Here is a 23,705-nt window from a genome sequence, read left to right as displayed (position 1 = left end):
ATTGATCCTTCTGACAGGAAGAAAGATTGAACAATATGACAATATGATGCTTATCTGATAGAATTTGTCAGACCTGTTTTATATGCAGCGTGTCTAACGTGAAGATCCACAGCCTAGTGCAATGATAGTGGAAAAGAGCCTACGACTAAGCATTTGCTGCAAATGTGTGAAAAAATAGTGATCACGTAGTGCTTTTGATTCTTGGTCTCCAATGACTAAGACATTAGGAACAGCCTGTCTTTCGCTTATATACCAGACAACAAATCTTGCTGTTAGATAGGAGGTAGCAGTGTCTCCACTAAGCCTCTTTTTCATGTTACACCACAGAGCAGTTTAGAGCAGTAGTATAAAAGAAGTGAATCACCAAAGGATATTCCTTTCTCTTCCTCACTCACAATTTTAAGAGACTTGCTTTAGTACATCCCTGGGATACCTCCTTCACTACTGCATTTCAAAAATGAAATCCTCAAACCTACAAATACTAAAAATGCAAATATTAGAGTTTTAAATACCTAAAACTTGAAGTAAAATAATAACCTGTAAAATCACTGGGATTATTAGTATGTTTCCAACTAGGCACATCTGTTCTCAGAATTAAAGATTAAGAGTCCTGGGACCACTTCATAATTCATACACTCTCTCAGAATACCCAAAGGTTGGCAAAAAAAAATTGGGACATATGTTTACCGGCTGTCCACAGTAATAGGACTTAGTGGCTAATGCTGTGACTTCTCTTCTGAATGGAACTAAGAAAACTAAGTAGTATTTGTAGCAGAAGTAGTTGTAAGGTATGATGGGAAGTGAGAGACATATAGCGGAACAATTTAGGGGAACTTTTTCCTCTTTTAATTACAAAAGATAGAGGTTTGTTGGTGAGATGACCCAAGAGCCCAATATTTGTTACACAAAAAAACATACTAGAATTGATTGTCCAAAATTATTTTTTTAAATGCTTGCCAATTTTTCAGTGTTTTCATACGCTGTCTGGAGGCTTCAGGGAGAATCAACTCTTAAAACTGTGCAAGACCGACAGTATCCGATTTTCCATAAGAGATCAGTGGAAATCACTGAATTAAGATGATATTGTAATATATAACCATTTATATAACCATATTATGCTGGTCTGGAGGGCTGGAATACTTCACTTTTCCTAGCAGTTAATTTTTTGGCTAATATTGTGAGGCTTTCACATTTACATGGACATATTTTAAAGAATATAACAAACTCACAATTACTTCAAAACATTTTCCTGTTTCAGTAGCAACTTTTTTCAGTTTCCACTTTGCATCACCAGAACTGCTAAATCTCTAAGTGCTTGATTATTTTTATTATTATAGTCATGACCTTTTTTTATTCCCTAGTGATCTATTTTCCTTTGTGCTTAGAGAGTGATTAGAATTTATTAGGCTAGATAAAGACCTTCCAAATATGAAAGAATATCACTAAACTCAGAATAGGCTAACTTCCAATTGCATCACTGCTCATAAAAATAAATTAGTTGAAATATGCTGCCACACTAGTGATTAAAACAGTTAGCCTATTTGCCCTCCTGGCCATATTAACAATGATCAGTGATTGCAGCAGTTAAAAATACATGCAGAAAAGGGCATTTCTGAATAATCAGGAACTAGTATTGCAAAGTCAATGGCTTAAGTTCAGCAAATTGGATCTGAAACTTGGCTGATGTCATCATGTACAAAATTAAAAGGGTCAAAATGCTGAGCCTATATATAACTAAATCTATAGATCGTCTGTTAAAACATAAAAAAAGCTTTGAACTGCAATTTGCTTTCTTACGTAGCAGAATGATACACATAAAAGTGTTTGCTTAGTTGGTGTGTCTTTTTTTACCTTTTGCTTTGCCATTAACAAAGCTATCTACACATATGTCAGTTAGACCCTTCCCCCTGATAGCCAGGTCTCTGTTTCTAATTAATTCTACAGGGAAATCTTATACTTCATCCTACCCCAAGCCCTGGGCTTGCAAAGGGATCTCCAACTATTCTGACTCTAGGTTCTCTTGCTGGATTAAGGCACTGGTTGTTTTAGTATTGGTTATGGTAACATTTATTATTCATGCTTGCTGGAGGAGTCATCTGCAGGAGAACAAGTGGATAATCCAGTTGGGCAATTAGAAATACAAGTAGCACTGTGTAAATGATGGGGAAGCTCTTGAATTATATTAAGCCATAGATCTTGGAAAACTTTCCCTCACACAAAAGCAATTTTGCAGCAAAGACCCTGACTGAACAACTGTAGGCATATTTATATCAGAAGTAATTGGGCACTGTAGGAATGTAATAGTAAAGTGAAACCATCAGTACTAACACCCTTCACACCTCCACTAAAAATATACCATGCACTGTGTCTGCATGCAGTCAGTAGGAGGGAGATAAAAAAATTTTAGTTTCCACGTCAGCCTGTTCATTCATTACTTTACCTTAAGGGGTGGAACTCGGGGTTCTTCTCTGTGTGGCTGATCTTTATCAGATGGACTCATTGATGAAGCACTACGGTTAGGCTGATCATCATCTATTCTAGCTCTCTTCTCTTTGCAGATTCCAAAACTGTGCTGTTCTGCTGTTTTCCTCTTTGGGATCTCTGGGTCTCTACTTTCATTCCTCACTTCAGGTGATTTTGTGGATTCTAGTGACTTGGAAGAATGTGAACTCTCTAGACGGCTTTGGGTGCTGACTGTTAGCTTGTGAGATTTACTTCTGCATACTTCAGAGAATGTAGCTTTCTCTAGAGATGAGGTATATAGTTTATCATGTGGCTTTGATGGAAGCAATTCGCTATTTTTGCCAACCGATCCTTCTGATAAGACAGCTATGTCTGATGGCAAGAGTGTACCTTTCTTGTCACATCTTTGCTGAACACTGTGATTTTTAATTTTGATCACCTCTGGAGGAGAGTGTTCTGGAATGGATGCAATGTAGGATTTCTCAATTTCAGAATGTGACTTACATGGCTGATGACTGAGGTTTTTGCTCTGGGGCTCTTCCAACACTGAAGTATCAGGTATAATTGTTAGTGGGCCAACTTTCATATTTTCAGGGGCACTCTGAAGTTGCTTTGGCTGAACAACAAGATTCTCTTCCTGAATCACCTTAGGAATGGCAGAGCTTTCTTCTTTCAAAGTGGGAAGGGAGTCTTCCAACAAACATGGTGATTTCCTTTGCTGCAGAATAAGTCTTTCATTGCTTGGGGAATTAGAAACCGGAGAGGTCTCTGATGGAAGAGGCAAACTATTTGCCACGGATGTTTCAGAAGTTAGAAGAACAGAAGATACTGAAGATGTTTCTGATGTTAAAGGCAAATCAGACATTGGAGATGTTTCTGATGTTAAAGGTAAATTAGAAGCTGGTGATGCCTCTGATGTTAAAGGTAAATTTGACATCAGAGATGCTTCTGAGGTTACAGGTGATGTCGACATTGGAGAGACTTCCGACATTAAAGGTGTGTGCAAGTTTTCATCACTGGCCTTTTGCTGAATATCACCTTCAATGTTTTCAGTACTGGATACTTCAGATGAGCAAGCTGTTTCAAGAGATGCTGGAGTACAGGGTTCCTCTGAAGTTGACTGAGTGTCTCCTCCAGGAGAGGCAATACAAACACATGGTCCTTCTGGACTTCCAGAGGAAAAAGAAGTTTCAGAAATACAAGCATTCTCAGACAACTGTTCCTCAGGGTCACTCTGAAGCTCCATATCCACTGCAATGCCTCCACCCGTGAACAAGGAGCCTTCCAGAGCAGCATTTTGCATTTCTGGTGCAATTAGCTCTTTTGCAGACTCAGAATCCTTCTCTACTGTATCACTGACAGAGTTTGCAGATGAAGCTGATCGGGCTGGTGATACACAATCCTCCAGCTGATCTATCACAACTGACATCTCCTCCTGGGGGCATTCTGACTTCAACTCCACCTTAATTTCAATGTGAGATACAGTATCAGTTACATCATTCATCACGACACAGGACTCAGTGCTTTCTGCAAGCTGTACTGCCTCTGTTTCTTCATTTGTGCCAGCTGGACTTACTGATTCCTCGGAAAACTCATGTTCTGTTTTATGGTTCTCCTCTTGGCATTCACAAATACTTGTCTCAACCTCTTCAGCAATCTCCTCCTGAATGATTGATTCTTCAGGTATCAGTATATCCTCTGAGTCTGCCGTTAGATCCTTGACAGGAGCCTGTTCCATGCTACAAAGGGATGGGCAATAATCTCTCTCTGGTAAAGGAGGAATTTTAGTGCCTTTCTCTTCTTGGTCCTCAAAGGTTGCTTGCTTAGAAGGACCAGGTGTGCCAGAAGATCCACACAAAGAATTGCTTTCATCTTCATCATTGTTCTGCACTGTAGTGAGTTTCATTGATTCCCCTCTTGACAGTCCCAATCTATATAAAAACATACAAATTAATAAGGTATTTTCATCACAGACATGATAAAGGAATAGGATCATCTTTCTCATCTACCTCTTTCACTTACCATAAGGACATATTTTCCAGTTTAAATTACTGGTTTGGTTAAGTGGTGGCCTACTAATTTATATATGGCTTTATAAATTTTGGAAAACTAACTACCCAGATTTTCTTATCAGTGTTAAAAAACTTAAAATATTTTAAAACTAGGTAATCTATTATTCATTATTTAACTACTTGGCACTTCAATGAAATAAAAAGGCAAGCTACACAGATTCACCACTAGCCATACCCTTTAAGTGTGTTTTTTTTTTCTTTTTTCTTTTTTTTTTTTTTTAAATGCCAGCACAACACTGCCATACTAATACAGCATGCATTGAAGAGGAAATGCACAAATATATTGTCTTCTATCAGTAACAGTTATAAAGGAAATCCCTTTTTTCCTCCCGCTCTTAGGGTCAACACAGCCAGCAATATGGCTTAAATGCTGCACGTTAAAGTAAAAGCTGCACCTGAAACTAATAAGGCAAAGTATGCGTTTGTTTTGTAATTTGACAGTCATTTCAAATTTATGATGAAAACCAAAATAACTCCACTTCAGCCTCATTTTACAACTCGAGTCAATTATGAAGATCTCTGTTGACAGCTTGTGTGTTTTTGTTCTATTCTTTCAGCAAACTAAATACTCCAGTTAATATAAAAACTATTTCTAAATAGACAGGTCCATGTATATAGTATTAATTCAAATTCACTATAATTAAAAAGAAGTTTAACATTCTTAAGGAGATAAAAAGATGCATATTTATAATCTATGCATTAGTTCTTAGGGATGAAGTGCAAAGGAGCCATTCCTGAAGATTTTCTTACCTTTGGTCCTGAAAATATTAGTTTAAAAAAAAGTTTTATTAACTCAACAGAATTAAAAAAAAAACCCACAACAAGCCAAACTGAAGCAAAAGCCAAGGGCCAAAAAAAAAGAGGTTACTTAAAAAGAAAGTATGCACTCTGACATCCTCATTACCTTCTAAGGACAATGAAAGCACAAGTGTTCAGCCTCTTTCATAAGGTTTTTCAAGCACAGTTTGTGCCTCTGTAATTCCATAATAGTAGAAAATACACAAAAGCTTGGTTGGAAACCTTAAAAGGTCTTAAGAATCTTCTAATCTAATTAATAGAAGTTTGATCTCTGTTCTCATTTTAATAAGAAAACAAAGAATAATATGGAAATAAGTGAGCATAAAAGATATTCAGAAATTATCAAAGCAAGATAACTTGTCAATTTGCAGCAGAGGATACAGAGATCACATAGACCCATGTATATGGAAGTACAGAATAAATGTAAAAACTCAGAATTTGTGGTTGCACATTTTAAAAATACTGAACAGATGCATTACAGTGATAGCTGTAAATGCAAAAACCAACCCCACAGCCTGGAATTGGTATCTTAAAAAGCACTCGCAGAGTAATTATTAGTATTGCCTACTACTAGTCACTTAATATGCACAAAGTCTCCCTATGCCATCAATATGCTGAGGAAGGATCCTCTAGAGAGCAATTCAGAACAGCAAATTTACATCTCCCACATTGAATGCCTTTCAGAAGATGCGTGTTTCTTCTACATAGACTAAAGGTTCCCTATATAGTCTAAGTTTAGGTTGTTAAGTTTAGGTGAGTAAAGTTTAGTTTACCTAGGTTTAGGTGTGTAACTTGCTCTAGAATTCCTTGTGTAAATGAGAAAAAGTTATCTCAGGAAAATGAGGAGAGAAACCAAATCTACTGCATTACTGAAAACTGAATCAGCGGTCTGTTTTCTTTAGCTGACTTACATCACGAAAAGATATTGCCTGATAGTTATCTTTAAGGAATGACAATCAGCAAAGGAATGAAGGACGGAATAAAGGTGATTGCAACTGTCACATGGACACTATACAAATACACACTTTCTAGTAGCATATTGAAGAGGAGGAAGTGTAAGAAAAACAAGATAATGCAGAATTAAGACCAGCAGAACACGTACTGAATTTTAATAGTTTTTATGCAGTACTGGAAATACTACTATCTTGAAGAAGATGCTGCAGTGAAGAAAAAGGGTTTCAAAGAAGAAGGCTCAAGATCAGCATGTTTAAGGCAATCTCAGAGTGCAAGATAAACAGCTGATCCATCTTCTTCCTTAGAGAAAGACACCCAAAGTTTGCAAAACAGCACAAAAATATGAGGACAGCAGTAAACAGCCATCAGTAAAAGTGCTAAGGACAGGACTCAACCGGTAAAGTAAGGGCAGTAGTCAAATAAAAAGCCCTAGTTTCTCAAAGATATAAGGATGCTGATATTCTACTGCTGTGATAAGTAGTACTGGGGAAAATAAATAAAAAAAAAAATGAAGGATTAAATCAGCAATAATATGTAGGGGAGGTCTACCCAAAACTAAAGCTCTGACTTAGTGAGCTGGCGGTTCTATTCTGACAAGTAACTCTCCAAAGTGGAAAAAGAAATAATATATTGAACAATAGAGCATAACCCTTGTAATCCTGGGGCAGCAAGTCAGAAGAATGTGGATTTCTGGCAACACGCATCAGCTGATCCTAGACAAATGACTGCAGAATGAAGTTTTTGTTTTTTAAAAAAGTCAGAGAAAGAAAAAAATGAACAAGTATGAGGAAGAGGAGAGATCATAAATGGATCAAAGTAAACTACAACTGACAGTCCCATGATAAACAGCCTGTGTACAGATAAGAGCAAACACAAGAAACATAATGTGCAGAACCAACATGGAAGAAGCACTCTAAGGTGTTTGAATGCCATGAACTGGGGAGTATGAAAAAATGCTTACAAAGATTCTGCATCTATTAATGGTCCTTCTCTACGTATAAGGTGAAACCTGAATTTACTTATGGAATATTAAAAGATCAAATTAGCCAAAGTCAGAACAAAAATACCACACTGACTGTAAAGTAAGCAAGTTAGACTGCAAGAGAGATCCGTTTTGCAGACAGCGCACAGCTCAGGAAGCTTTCAAAATCTGCTACTTCAGTTGAATCAACATAGCTGAAAAGAGACAAAGCTCAATCATATTCAAAGCAAGTTTAAAAACCAAAGCGAAAAAAGGTGAGAGAACTTAGGAAAGGTGGAAACTACAGCAAAAACTAACATTCAAGTCAGTAAATAATGAGAAAAAGTACTTAAATCTGGCCAAGCAGCAAAGACGTAGAATCTACCTACGTAATAGCCAGGAAGAAGAATGCAAGCGAAACAACACAAGCTGGGGAAAGGGCAGAGGGGACCAGATTTAATACTGTAGTCAAAATGAAAATTATGTGCAATATGACATTTTGCATAACAATGTTGATGTCAGGAACCTATCAACCCAAATGACATGTATCACTGCAGACTGAATAATTATCTGCCAACCATTACAGTGTCCAGCATTCAGCTAGCACGGCAGGACTGCTGGCTCTGTAAAATTATGAGTAGCGTTCTCTGTGCATGTGACAGTCATTTGTGACTAAGAAATAGGCTTCAGCTAGAGTGAGCTGCTCATGTTTTTCTGGTACTAAACTTCTACTTCTTGCGGAAGGCCCTATGCCTACCTTACACACCCCCTTCCTTCATGAAAGGTTGGTAACCAACTCTGCTCTTGACATGCATAATGAAAAGCCACTGTGCTCCTTATCTAAAAACCTAATTAATATTTTTTGATACTAAAGGGATCAACGCCTGGACTATATTGAGGTCTTAAAGCTATGAAGTAAGAAATTAAGAACCTGACAATAAGAAAATCTGCCATATTAAGACCCTAAATTTCCATTATATGTAAAGATACAGTGGTGTAGAAATAGTATTCACAATGGGAGAAAGCACGTAGCCAGGACATGCAAAGTAAAGTATTAAGCCGGATCTGTCCATTTGCTGCCTTGTTTTCACTACATTTCCCAGTGGTCCAAGGCAGTGAATTGTGAGAAGTAGCACTGTTACTGCAGAAATATTTTAGTTAATGCCTTAATCTTTAAGTTAATCACTTATATGAAGGGTTCCCTGTGCCCTGAATTTTCTAAGTAAAAACCCCATGTAATAACGAAACAAAGACATCTCATGTGACGATGGTAACCATGGAACAGTTTTGGCTGCTATGTATTATGCATAAATTCCATTAAAACATACCTGAAAACAATTTAAAAAAAATCAGTAATTTTAAAAGAATGTTTATAATAATTAATATTTTAAATACTTAATATTTTTTTAAAACAGAGATGTAATTCTAAGTATTGATGGTTTAACTTTTTAAAGAAATTTTTGAAAGGAAGATTTCAGAATTTTAAGAAGATGTGAATTTCCTTAAATTTTTATTTAAAAAAAATTTCCCTGGATACAAGAACTGAATCTTCAGCTGCTACAGAATGCCACATCTGTATCATCAATAAAATTGTGCTGACTTGCACAATTGTGCACCTGGAATGATACTAATTCATTTTAGTCAGTTAAGCTTATTTATTCTTTGCATCTCACTTCTAAAATTAGACTAGTCATTGTCACTTTCATTTGTCTCTAGCCAGTATTTCTTTTATGTCATATATTCTACTCCAGCAAAGGGCCATATCAATCAAACAATAAAAATTATTTGATTTTAGAAACTCTTCAACTAGCTTAGAAAAAATAAAATAAATAAAAACACACTACAGAAATATCTCTGCTGGTCTTCTAGTCTATAGGAGCTGTATTTATATTTTGCAGGAGGGAAGAATTACCCCAATGCTATTTTTTAAAAGATAATTAGAAAATACTTGCATGCTTGGGCCTTGTGTCTTAAGCTCTCCTTGGAATGAATTTTTACGGATGAGTTATGAACCTTTAAAAATGCAATTGTAATGCAAGTACAGACACACCACTATAATTCTATCCCCAACTTCTTATACTGGGGAATAACTGCCTTTGATAACTGCTTTATTAAGTTTTACAGCATATGACCATGCCATGTGAAGCAGAGAATTATATTTTCATTTCCTCCTAAAAGAAAATAATAAAAATGCTTTTATTTGACTTCAATACTTACTTTTCACCATAAAACCTTTCAAAGAATTTTTCTTTCCAAGGTTCTGTTTTCTTTTCCTTCTCAATCTCTTGTCTGATGCGCAACTGCATTTCTGGTGTAAATTCTCCTAAAAAACAAATACTAACATATTGAATAAAAGTTGTCATGGATTAATTTATTAAGGGTAATTATAAATTACAGAGATGACATACAGTGATTTGTTACAGTCAGTCAACAATTCCAAATGAAAATAATGAAAACCAAAAGCGAGTGTGACATAGAAATATTTAGTTTACCATATAACATCAGTATTTCAAAGTATATTGGTAGGATTTAGTTGCATGCATTTATGTTTCCAAGGCTGGCAGTGATGAGAATGCTTGGGGGTTTTTTAAACTGTCAAAATAAGCTGCCACGGCTAGCTGTAAAAATGTACACTAAATTCAAAATGGAATCAGCAATTTTTCTTTTGCTGAATTACTGGTATATTATACTTTTTATTCTAAAAGTATTTTTCAAATGTAGAAACAGAGACATTCTTCATAAAAACAATTAACCTTTGGTAGATCTGAGAACAAGCAGAGAGTTACCTTCTGCCAATCGCTGTTTCCACCCTTGTGCTGCATATGCGAAGAATTCATTATTTAGAGCAGAACTACTGAGGCGCAAAACTCCATCACTTCCCATCTAGAAAATAAGCCGATGGTAGCAGAAGATAGTGTCAGAAATAGTGTCAGCTAAGATTACATAAAAGCCGAGTTCCTATTAAAGGGAATGGAAAGGGATAGGGAGTGGGAATAACAAAGAAAATTACCTACTACTACTAAACCAGCATTTTTATTAAAGTCGTTACTGTAAGTGCAAGCGGGCTAATCCAGCACCAGTGTGTTCTCTTCAGTCATCAGTATTACTGATGATAACTCAGTTTACAACTGATTGATGTGTTTTAATCACAGACCTCTATCCTGAGCCTATGTCTAGAGCTATTGTACACAATCAAAAATCAAGATCATTATTATGCATCTGCCTGGAATATGGTACAAACCAAATTATTTAAATGTAATGAAGACAGTAATTTTGCTGTTTCTAAATAAAACTAACACTCATGTTACCTAATATGCTGCACTGGCAGAAGAGTGGATGACAGGTAACATTAATGAAATAACTGGTGTAAACTCAGCACTAAAACTAAAACCAGCTGTGCACATAATTTCATAAGCATCAATAGTGAAAACTATGGAAGAACATTATAATTATTTTTATTTTCTACATATGTCAAACATTAAATGATAAAACACCATTAAAAGTCTTAATCACAGTAATTTCTACAATAACTTTTAAAAGCAATCGAACTATTGAGCTTTCTTTTACCATGAAACAATGTTTATTTTCAGGTTGTGAGGATATGTCTGACTATTGGATGAATTCTAATAACTGAAAAAAGTAATTATATAAAAGAGATTAGCAGTGGGTATGACCTCTAGCATAGTAAATAAACAGATAATAAAAACAAGCTCGTAAATAAAGAGAAAGGGAGCAAACAGTAAAAGGGGTAACATTGCTAGAACACTCTCATTATTTTACATCCTTTAAGGTAACTAGGAGATAATATTTGACAACACCATTTGTGATCTAGCAGTAAAATCCAGCACATTTTCCAGCATATTAATACATGTTCTAGCTACGCAATATCCCCTAATTCTCAGTGCTTGTTTCAGACTGGAGCCAGAAAAAAGCAGATGTGTCAGTAACATTAAATTATATTTAGCTGTATCTCCCTCACTGAGCTCTATATTTCACTGATAATACTGGCACTTCTTTCAGATCAGTCTTTGCTCATTTACTCATTGCCTAGCTGACATCCTGTCCCACAATAATTTCATAGGAATAAACCAGAAAGATGTGAAGTATTAAAAACAGAAATAGAGTGATAAGCATGGATTCTGAAAAACAGGCAATACTAAAGGCATTTGATTACAGCAAGAAAACAGTATGTACATGGTACCAGGGTCCCTCAACAGGATATGAACCTACAGTACTGCTGTCTGTGATTTCCTGCATTGTTTTGCCAACAAGTCATAGGATTTGCATTCAAGTAGGGTGGATATATAATGCCTCTACGCTTCTCATGATGTGGGTTGTGGAACCTGTGCATATTAATTACAGATAGACTATGACTAATACTGAAACTGGAGAAAAAGTGGAAAGGTACAGTGAAACATACAGCAGAAACAACAAGAAAATAAAATCAGTGAGACAAGAGAAAGGGCATAAAGAACATGTACTGACTGTATAAATCAAACTGGTATGACACATTTTCTTCTTCCTGCACAAATGAACTTTTCCAGAAATATTTAAATTCCAGAATGAATATATTAATATTAAGTGACATTTTCCATACCAGCGCATCTTGCAACTGAACAAACCTTACACAACAAAACAACACACAATTTCCTAAAAAGGTAAAATGAGAAGTTACAAGGAAAAGAATCACAAGTTACTAAATAAACATTTTTTTTTGTTCCTGAAAGAAAGGTGCTGAAACTACCTTCAATTTCAACATAAAAAGAGATGAAATAGTAACATCCACTCATGTCAATGTAGGTTCTACTCCAAACTTCAGTAAATTCAAGATTTTCTCCCTAAGCCTGACAGTGTTTTGCAGGAAAGAGTAATACAGACATGGAATTGTTATTATCATATTTAACCTCATTTAACCTCAGGTGGACTCTGAAAGACACGGTCCTCCTGAAACTCCACTGCTTAGCTGATGGCAAGCACTGTAGCTGTTAAATCAGCAAGATGATCCAACTTATCCTAAGGTCATACAATCATTACATCTCATGCAAAGTTGGAATGTACCACAAGAGGCGGAAAGAGAATGCCACTTTTCAGCATGAAACTGTAGCCAAGTGTGATTGAGCTATTTCACTAGGCTGCATAAATCAAGAGCATTCTGAAGACTGTCAAGCTATATTATCATGTGAATACAAGAACAGTATTAGTTTAGTTGTAACCCTGTTGTTTACTGCATATTTTCTTTTATTGGCTAATGTACTTGGGAAAAAGTGCCAAGTTTTTTGGTGCACAATTTCTTTTAAGGTGTGAAAAAGAAACTGCAAACCCCAAGCTAAATGCTAGAAAGAGGTTTGACCAAATTCAAAAGTTAACTCCACCTGAGAGAAAAGCACAGGCTGAAACTTCAGAAAGCAAATGCTAGCAAGGTCACAGGTAAAGTTCATTAGTTCTTGTGGACCAGAAAATGCCAAGTAGTGGTAAAAAAATGCCAACCTGTAGAAGAAAAAAGGAGGAAAAAAAGAAACTAGAAGAATATCAGAAAGGAAGAATTAGAAGATTGCAGTGGGTTATCTAAGAAGGAAAATTAGTATAGGTCAACTAGCAATGGAACAACAGATCATTTGTGAACTGCACTGGAAAACAGGTGCATGTTGCACTGACCACTTTAAGTATTAACTGTAACAGTTTGTAAGTATTAGGGAATTATGTTCACAAGATCAAAAATATGATGTTAAAGACGCTTATGTTAAAAGAACAAACTCAAGAAGAAGCCACTGCTGACTTCATGATAGTCACCGTCTTTGATGAACTGACAAAAGAAGGAGGACCTTTCTTGAGACCTGTGTTCATGGGGTCACACAACTCATGGAAGTTTTAAGTAGCTGGAACGGCCGAAATCTAGACAGAAGAGCATCTAATGACATTGAAGGTGGAAACATAGTAATTAACTAGAGGAGAAGCTTCCCGTGATCTATTTTAACATGATATGAAAGAATAATTTCAGGCTAAAACACTATGGAGAGATGCATGAAAGTAGTCATCATTATTTAGACTTGGTACACATAACCTAGGGTAAGAGATACCCATGGAAAAAAATGCAGGAAATAAAGAGCTGGCCAGCCTCAGTGAATTTCTTCCTAAGAAATTTGAGATCAAAGAAAACCTGTGCTGGGAATACAACAGGAAGAATTTATTCAGTCAGTTAAAGCTCAAAGAGAAAAGGATGAGGACAAAAAAGCTAAAGGAACTCATAATGGCCAAAGAGCTAAAGTCAATGAGAGAAATTTTCAAAATGTTGTGAGAAGAAAAAATTACTAAGCAGAAAGCAGATCCACTAGTAAATGAGGAAAACAACCCAAACTAAACTAACAAGAAGTTCAATCATTTAGCTATTTCTGATTCACTTAAGGATTTCTATACAGGGAAAAAAGTTTGAACAAGTTAGAACAGACACAAAATGAGCAATTTTACATCTCTTTGTTTTGAAAGAGTCGAAACAACACCACTAACAAAGATGTTTTAGTCCTTTTCTCAATACTCTAGTCATGTGAAATGACATTTTTTTCTGCTCTGTTAAAACTTGGAAGGACTCTGAATTCTTCCTCTTACGGTATTAGTTAACAGCCTCTACTGAAATCTTTTCTTACCTCACCCAGAGAACACATTTTTACCTAAGGCCAAAAGTTAAAGTGAAAATTGAAAAGTTTGAAGCCAAAGGGCATATTTACTTCTCTATGCTCTGATGATAGACAGCTCAATTAACCACTAGGTCTAAATTAGAATTTGAAGAAACATGCCAACAAAGCAGTTCTTAAATACACTGTTAATTTTTATGGTATTTAAAAAATGCTGTCCAACAGAGACAGTGTGTTAATGAGCTGGAACAACAAACATTTCTTGGAAAGTTTATGTTTTATTCTGTTGAGCTTTAAATTTCTGTTTTTCTTATTAGGCACAATGGTAGAATTATGTTTTCTAATTAATACTTCTTTGAAGAATTCACAATGGCTTTTAAAAGTTTCTCTTTTTATTGAAAGCAAACCCACCCACATGCAACCCCAAAACATATCCGCTAAAGCGTGACATCTGTTTGCATTAAAAAGCAAATGTTAAATCTTAAAAGGAACTGAGTCAACTTTCTATGAATAACTATTTAAATTATTTTCCTCCAAGTTCCACTGAAAAGTCTCTTCTGACAATAAGGCAGGGATTATTTCTGTAGCTCAACCTGAAGATGCACACTGGTGGTTTAGTAGGGAAACAGCAAGTACCGCACAGGTGTGTACTAGTAGGTTATCTGTTCTTGGCTAGAATGTTTACAGAAAGAGAATTAGCAAATATATTATTTCTGTCTTTTAAATGTTTCAAAATTGTTCTAATGTATTTATAAAACTATTAATGATACACAGTTCCTGTGTAGTATGCAAAATCAGCAAGAGAAGTGAAGATTCATCCAAATTAAGTGTTCAGTACCACTCAAGAAATTATACACTTTCTACAAATTCCTACTAACCCTCTTTTGTGCTTTTATATTTCATCTTCGGGGAAGAACAGTCCTAGAATTCAGAGATTTTCCCAGAGGTACGTAAAAGGAATTATGTGCAAAAGATGGAAGGTATGTGAAAATACATTTTGACACTTCTTCATTAAAGCTTCGAAAATATTAAAAATGAAAAATTTAGCAGCATTTATATCACATACAGAAAAAAAATTTACATTTTATTTATGTATGTGAAGAGACACCACTGCTGTTTTGTAACATGGAACAAATGTTCCAGTACTGGGCACAGTATCAAGCTGACCTGTGATGTGTACAGAGCAAATGCAGCATCTGAAGATGCAGCAACCTTAGTGACTGACTTTCTGAAGGCAGACACGTTGGAGAGCTGGCTAGACAACATGCCAGGCCTAGCTCGTTTTATTCTTGACGATCATAGAGCAAAAGTTCACAAGTGACAGGGAAGACCACTATCTATTTCTGCCACAAAATCTCTAATACTAAGGGAACTCTCTCCATGAAAGAGAACTGTTTGAGTCCAAGTACAGAGAAATAAACACTTCATTTAGGTACTCTGTATCATCACTCTGGAAGAGCTTCTCTACTTCCACTAACAGTAAAGGGAGCACAAAGAAGATGAAACTCCTAATTAGGACCTCTACATTTGCTGCCTAAGCCAGTCAGCAACCAAAATCCAAAGAGAACATCAATAGATATGTTTGTAGTGTACCACATGCTCTCTTGCTCCACAAAATTCACAAAGCATTAAAAATTGCTATCAAATCTAGTAAAAAGTGATTGTAAGCTTTGGAAGAGATTGCAACCACACAATGCATGTCTCAACATGCATGAGATTCTACCAATTGGACATTCTCTGAATGCAGACTACTGTGAACCAGGTGAATACTTTGGAACACACACTTTGGTGACTAATTTTTGTGCTTTTCTTAGACATCCATTATATTGTATAGGCCAACCATGTCCAAATTCATGTTTGTTGATCCCATAAATTTCCCCCACTTCCTACTGGTAATCATGAAGTATGATGCATTAATTGTTCCTTCATGCCACAGTGTCTTTGTCAGCAAAAAACAGATCTTATGGTGTTTAACACTAAGCTTGGTGGTTCATGTTGTAAGAGGAGTGAACTGCCTTCTCTTCTGAAGTCCTCACTTTTTTAAAATAGGCTACCTACTCAGACTACTTTAGCCACCCAAATACAGATGTAAGCAATAACTATTTATAGCTATCAACTATATTAACAGGCCTGAGACTTTTTCAAGACTTATGAAGCAGTGTGTCTAAGACAGAATGCAAAAATAAGTTTGGCCAAATTGTGCTGGTTTTGGTTCGGATGCAGCTAATTTTCTCCATAGTAGTTGGTATAGGGCTATGTTTTTTATTTGTGCTGAAAACAGTGTTGATAACACAGGAATGTTTTCCTTATTGCTGAGCAGTGCTTCCAAAGGGTCAGGCCTTTTCTGCTTCTCACCCCACCCCACCAGTGAGGAGGCTGGGGGTGCGCAAGAAGTTGGAAAGGGACACAACCGGGACAGCTGACCCCAACTGGCCAAAGGGATATCCCATAGATGACATGAGATGTCATGCTCAGCAGTAAAAATCTGGGGGAAGAAGAATGAAATGGAGGACGTTCAGAGTGATGGTGTCTGTGTTCCCAAGTAATTGTTACACATGACGGAGCCCTGCTTTCCTGGAGATGGCTGACCTGCCTGCTGATGGGAAGTGGTGAATGAATTCCTTGTTTTGATTTACTTGTGTGTGCGGCTTTTGTTTTACCTGTTAAACTGTTTTTTATCTCAATCTATGAGTTTTCTCACTTTTACCCTTCCAATTCTCTCCCCCATCTCACTGGGGGGAAGTGAGTGAGCAGCTGTAGCTGTGTGGGGCTTAGTTGCTGGCTGAGGTTAAACTACAACACCAATTCACAAGCAGGTCCCAGGTATCAAGTATCTGTTTACACCACCAAAACTGGATGCTTGCCACCTGTGATCAGTGGCTTTAGGCCACTACTTAGAAGTGCTTTTGGGATTTTTTGAGGGGGTGAATAGGAGTGACTGCTAGCAGTCATAACAAAAACAATATCCAAACTTAGACTTTAAAAACTATCCTTTGATGACAAAGATTAATATTTGCTATTAATGATTTCTATAGTGTTAGTGCCAAAAGCATACAAGCCTTAAACTCTACAGCTCTATACAAATGTAACTTAAAAAGTAATGGAGGGTGGTGGCATTCCTGGCTGGAATTCAGTTTAAGATTAAAACAATCTATGTAAAAGTCTAGACGTGGCCTAGGTTTCCTACTTCCTATTACAGTCAACAGAGGTCTAGCCGATGCAGTGAACGGAGCCTAGAGGACTATTTGGCTGACCAGCAAGTCAGCATCTACTTTGCAGTGAGACAAATAGTTCCTCAGGCTCTTTGTTCATGTATCGACTCAATCTGCATTGTCTGTAATGGGAGTTTAGACACTTAGCACACTTGCAGACATAGAATTTAGATGTCTTCATTTAGGGGTGAATCGTATCTGTGTCAAACAGCTCACAAACTGGATACAGGAAAGTTACAAAGAGGCAACACACTGCAACAACAAACACGAGTAAGAACAAAATCACTGACGAAATTAACTACTGTTAATGCTTATAAAGCACAGCATAGAAGACAAGGCAATGTGTTTCTAAAGGCCATCTACCTTGTCATTAACTATGAAGAACTTGACACATTTTGTCACACAGAGCAGAACGAGATATAAGCTCTGCAGATACATTTGGACAAAATGTTCCATGTATAAGCAGTGACAGCACCCTCCTGAGCACTGACACAACAGCTATAAACCCACATCTGCTACACTGGACACCAAAGACTACATTCTTATTCCCCTTGAACAGTATGTTTAAAATGGGCACATGTAATTTTAAACAGGTAGTCTCAGACATGGGTAACTAGTTTATATGTGTGACTGGCGAATTTGAAATTCAGATGCAACAGCACAATGCACCTAAGCATACCATCAGAGAATAAAAAGTTCTCTCTATGCTAAACCTGCCAAACCTTCATATGATCTTTATATACAGAGCAAGGTAATCCCCAAATTAGAGCCTGTTCTGGAAAAAGAGGAACCAATCCCAAAAACAGGTTAAGAAAAGCCAGTGCTCCTGGTGTCCAAGAGACTCACCACCTCCAAAGGAGATTCCAAGGGGCGGACGAGGGCAACAGAGTATATCTGATGAACCTCATGAAGGTCTTGGTAGGTATGATGCCTGAAAAATCTACCCATTTCACTGGTTATTAAAGTTTGATGTCCATCTACCTTCAATCTAAGAATACGGCCAGAAATAGGTGCTATAGGCAGAACAGCTTTGGCTTCTTCACCCATGGAGTGATGACCTAAGAAGGTTTAGAGATACAGCAATAGGTAAGCAAAGATGGAATACAGCCCTCACAGAGGAAAGGGACATCCTGTAAAGACAGACTTGCTAATTTCTCCAAAATTTTAATGCTGTATTTATATACGTGGCCCAAGAGTATGGGCAAATCAACAAATAAAATACTGTTCTGTGGACCACTGCCAAAACAAGTTTATTTATAAAAGGAGCAGTTAAAGAAGGGGCCAGTGTGATGACAGTGGTACATTTCTCTCAGTCTTTGATGGTTAAATACTAATGCAAGAACTACAAATGGTATGTAGGAGGACTTGGAAGATTTAGTTGACAATCAGCATTTTGACTTAAAGGGCAAAATGGACATCTGACAATTCATATGACTGACAGTAATATAAAAGAGTAAAGGTTGTTTGGGAAAAAAAGAAGAAATGGCAACGCAACAAAAAAAAAAAGTGTTTAAAGTAGGCATACTTTCATAAATGCAGAAGTAGTTGGGAGAATCCCCAAGAACATGGTGCTAGTGAAAAAGGAGTTAAAGAAACCTCACAGTTCTTTAAATAAACAATACTGACCACAGGGAGTGCAAAGCCTCCTGCAAAGGAATAATGGGGACTGTACAATGAGACCACATTGTCTTAGTTTGGACCTCACTGTTGATCTCACAGCATGCAGGGAATGGAAATGAGGTCAACTTACTAAGCAAGAATCCCACAGCAGAACATGGGATAATGGGCCGAAATTAGACGCAGTTGGCAAGGGACACATCAAACTCCGGAAGAAATAATTCCAGAGAACGTACTAAGAAAGTACATTAGGGGCAAAAAGATGATGAAAGAAAAAGTCCACTGTGCAACACAAAGGAAAAACTAGAGGGATAGAGACAAAGCTAATGTTCATACTGCCTTTTTTACAACTTTCTTCACCACAAATCTGCTGCATTGAGGTGCTTAATACAATTAACACCAGCAACAAAAGGCAAAAGGGTAAGATCACACTCTTGAACAAGCAAGGAGCTGAATATATATTACTTAAATGCATTCAAATCATCTGGGCTTGATGGACTAGCCTGTTAAATGTCCACTTATGAAACTATTTCACAACTGTTAAAAGACAGATTTGAGAGCAGTGAAGAGGACAACTGGAAAATTATATGTGCTAGCTATATGTCACGTCTGTATCACCTGTGTCTAAAGGAGATAAGCACAGCTAAAGACTTACAGATTAAGCCAGCTTTGGAAGAAGTCTATGGCCTACACACAGACAACCAATTCTTTTTTGAGATGCCCTAGGGTGTCCTAAGATATTCATATGGATACATCCTGAGTAGATACAACCCAGAATCTAGACGGAACCTATAACCTTTTGAAGAAGAAGTTGGGTACTGCACTACATACCACAGCACATCTCAATCGACACAAGAAACCTACGTTTAAATATCTTGCTTGCTCCCTGTCTTCAAGCTCTGAAGAGATCTGCAATGATTAAAGCACAAGATAACACACTATACACAGCTGCCTAGAAGCTAACGAGGAGCTGAGCAACAGCCAACACAGATTTGTCAAGAATAGGTCACGCCAAGTCAGTCTATTTTCTTTCTGACAGCATAAAGAGCCTTGTGATATAGAAGAGAAACAGCACAAGTTTTATATCTTGATTTTAACAATGCTGTGTCACATGACATTTTCTTAAGCAAAGCTAGGATATGTGAATTGTATAAATTGCTACAGAAATACTCAGAAATCTGCTTAGGGAACTATTGTTTATTTATTATCAGCTAGGAGGCTGTATTTCAGGGGCATGAGAAAAAAAATTGAAGGAATTTGCAAAAAACATCAGTCAGACAGGGACTGAGTACACTGAAACCTACAACTAAAATTCAGAATTCTCTTGATGGATTTGAGAATTACGTTGGAAACAATACAGATAAGTAGGGCATTGCAATAGTGGCAAATGCAGAAGTTTCAGACTCTCATAGTAATACATAACAAGAGAAATACAAAATGAAGAAACTAAGCAGCTATGCAGTGCCTCTGTAGAAGCACATGGGCTGAACACAAACTGAATGTAAGTCAACCTTCCCATAAAATTACAAAGAAGGTAAGCACAATGCTGGAAGTTATAAATGGGAGTACTGTGTAGAAACACAGAAATCAGTTCTGCTCTCCTTGGTGTTACTTATCACTTGAGCTGGAGTTACACATTCAATTCTGATTGTTGCAACTCAGAACTGGTACAAAGTCCAAAGGAGACAAATGAGATTGAGCACAGATTTAAGGTCCTAGATCTACAAAGACTATATTAATAAGGGCTGCCTCTCAAGAAAAAGAAAGAGGAAGATGGGGAATGGGTTACTGCCTTCATGTTTGAAGGCTATTGCAAAATGAACACAGTAATCTCCGTGCTCTCCATGTAGATGCCAAACTGAGCAAAGAATAATAGTCAGAATTGCAGTGAGAGAGATTCAGATTAGACACTCACTGAGGAGAACAGTGAAAACCTTCTAACAGTGAAAACAATAAGCACTAAATTTATTTGGAGAGGCTGTGAATTCCCCATCACTGAACAGCCAAAAAACCTTTTAGACAATATCTATCAAGAATAACAGACATTGTTGATTCTGCCTTAGTATAGAGAAGACTAGACAAATATTCTTTTTCTTTGCATATTTTCTATGTCAAGATATAAAAGATGCTAAAGAAGTTTAAAAATAAATGAGTGCTTCACGGTTTTTAAATTGCAGTCTATTACATTACCATTAAAAGAAAACTAAAAACACTTTTGCAGGCATTTCTCTTCTGGCCAAGTCAGTCCTTGCATTCTGTCTTCAAGGCCTCTAGCCTCTTAATGCCCTTCCTATGGAGTCACTTGATGCAATCTAGTGTAATTGATCACAGCTCATGATTCATATCGGAAACAACCACTCATTTGGACAGAATGACCTTCAGAAACACTGCGATTTCATAAGATGATGACTTAGCTTTGCCTGCATATGATTTTAACCTTAAATTGCAAATAATTCCAAAATATCTTAAATGGATGTCACAGCACGGAGCATTGCACTGTCTTCTGACTCTGTTTTGTATTGCAGACACACTCTCTCAGTTTCTGGAATTATCTTTCTCGAGCACAATCCCGTCATATCAGACACCAGAATTATGCTTCGTGATGACTGGAATGAGCAGTTGATATTGTAGCTTGAGGCATATTAAAAGCCAAGTTAGACACTTTTTGTTCTTGAGGCTGAGTGTGGCATCCCTATAGAACAGACTTCTCATTAAGCCCAAGAGTCAGAAATTATTGTTGGGAAATGAAAAATAGCTGCAGAGAGTAGCATTATAAAGGCACATACTTCATCCATACCAATGTTTTCTAGAAAAAAATATTACCATTGCAAAATGGACAAGGCACTAAAAAGGGGAGCAGATCTTACTCCTATATGTGCTCTTGTCAGTTTCTGGACTGTTTAATTTCTAACTGACAGATTCTTCAGAGACTAACAAGAACTGCTTGCACTTATGTAAAACTAAATTCTATATAACACTGCAAAACAATGATTCTCCTGTTCATTAATTTGGCTAACAACCTGAGAACCAATTATGTCAAGGAGTTCTCCACAGCTAGAGCTCTCCCTGTAAAGTAATAGCTGGCAACTAAAAAGCTTAACTTTTATCCATCTGAAAAATACTTTTAAGTGAACTTGCATGTATTTCCAGTATGAAAATCATTGATGAAGTTTCTCTATTTCCTACTGCTGACTGTTTAAGTATGCCATTACCTATCTAAAAGTTATTTTTCCAATTATACAACTATCATTCAAAGTGATTGTGATAAATGAGACCAAACTAAAAGGATGCTCTAACAGTTGGCAAGTCTATAATAGAGAATGAGTGTGAATGTGCTTGGGTAAGAAAAGGAAAAGCAGCTGTAACTGTCACAAAAAATCTTTAAGTTCTGTTAAACAATGGCTGCATTTCTGATGAGTGTTTCTGCTACACAACTCAATGTTAAGGAAAGTTTTTCATCAGTCAGTAATATGTGAGTGGTACCATATGGTAACAATATCAGATCAAATCTGAGGTTGAACTAACCCTTGATAATTGCAAGGAATAGATCATGTAGAGAAAGCTTGTGAAAGATCACATAATAGGGAATTACTAGAAAAGCTGTCAAATAAAAGATTTCTATTTCTATTTAGCTCAGCTGGCATAAGACTGACAAAGGGAATTTTTATTTTCCATAAATATTTCAGTCTACTTATGGCTACTACTTGTATGTATGCATCCACCATCTCCTATTTATATCAGTTAAACTCTATTTATATCACTTAACTGCCAGAAATCAATGCTAACTCCTCGTATGCAAAAGACTTCCATGGGTTAGTATTGTATGAAATATTGAATGAAATATTGTATGAAATATTGTATGAAATACAGCAGTTATTAAAGTTGCCACTCTTCACATTTAATTTGGTTCTGGTAGATTAAAAAGCCCAAATTCAGTAATTTTTCTTTAGAACTTTTTTTTTTACAGCTCATGTAAATTTTGGTGCCCTTCTCTGGATTCTTTCCCCAGCTTCCGAAGTAAACTGGCCATGCTTAATATTCAAGATGATGTTTTAATACTATTTATGTAATGAAAGGGTATTTTCTTTAGTGCAGCTTCCCTGCTGTTGCTTAAAGGTTGACTGAACAGATGTTTCTGCTGAGCTGTCCATAATCATGACCATATCTTCTTTTCAAATCTGGTTTAGAAACTAGCAATGGAATAACCCACATCATTATTTCCAGTGCAAAATGATGTATGCTTTCCTACACTAGAGTCCCACTGCCACCATTAAGCTTCAATGTCTAGCCTAGACTACCTTACTGTAGAACTCCTCCAGTACTGGATTACCTCCAAACTTCTGCATAAACCTCAAATGGTAAGGGAAATGGCCACAAAAAGACAGCTCAAGAGCCCACTGGAAGCACCTGCAGGTGTAATAGATAATTTGTATTTCCTTCAAAATTGGCAAGGAAGCAGAATTTGGAGATCCAGAAAAAGGAACTATATGGGGATAAAACCACTGGCACTACCAGGACCTGAAAAAAAACACCCCTGTATGAGGGGCCCCAATAGGAAAGTTGAGAACAGCGTAATAGAAACACCTTGAATTCAAGCTGCCACACAGTGACAGCAAAATAAAAACACTGGACTTCAAAAACTTATTAGATTAGTAGCTGCACAAGTTTGGTTCAAGAAATAGAGTTCTGTAAATTCTTTACGGAAATGATGCTAAGGCAAGGTACACCCTTGCAAATTATGTCAGTGTAGGGAAAAAAAAAAAAAGAGGCAGGAACCTAAAGCACAAGACCAGAAAAAAACAGATTGAACATACTAACCTAGCTGTATTATTAAACTATAATAATACACTTCAGATGGGGATAAAAATCAGGGGGCAGGCAAAAAATGAGATATACTAACAAAGGAAAACAAGAATACTAACAAATAATCTTAAATCACAATAAAGAATTAGACCATTACTGAACGCATGCTGTGTTTGTACTTCTCCAGATCTGTCTC

The 23,705-nt window shown here is 36.7% G+C and overlaps 1 protein-coding gene across 4 annotated transcripts in view; it reads right to left on the bottom strand.

Moving 5' to 3' along the window:
• ASXL3 (ASXL transcriptional regulator 3) overlaps positions 1–23,705 on the bottom strand; it is a 110,982-nt gene that overhangs the window by 4,484 nt on the left and 82,793 nt on the right. For all 4 annotated transcript variants that reach the window (XM_026842489.1, XM_026842490.1, XM_026842491.1 and 1 more), the window contains 3 exons: positions 10,035–10,131; positions 9,466–9,571; positions 2,441–4,394 (listed from right to left, as the gene is read on the bottom strand). In XM_026842489.1, coding sequence (XP_026698290.1) covers positions 2,441–4,394; positions 9,466–9,571; positions 10,035–10,131 — 2,157 coding nt within the window. The remainder of the gene's footprint in view (positions 1–2,440; positions 4,395–9,465; positions 9,572–10,034; positions 10,132–23,705) is intronic.

Source organism: Athene cunicularia (genome assembly GCF_003259725.1).
Source record: "Athene cunicularia isolate RWA chromosome 2 unlocalized genomic scaffold, athCun1 chr2_part1, whole genome shotgun sequence".
Taxonomy (NCBI): Eukaryota; Metazoa; Chordata; class Aves; order Strigiformes; family Strigidae; genus Athene; species Athene cunicularia.
Note: the sequence above shows the minus strand (reverse complement) of the source record. Positions and strands in the feature narration are given on the sequence as shown.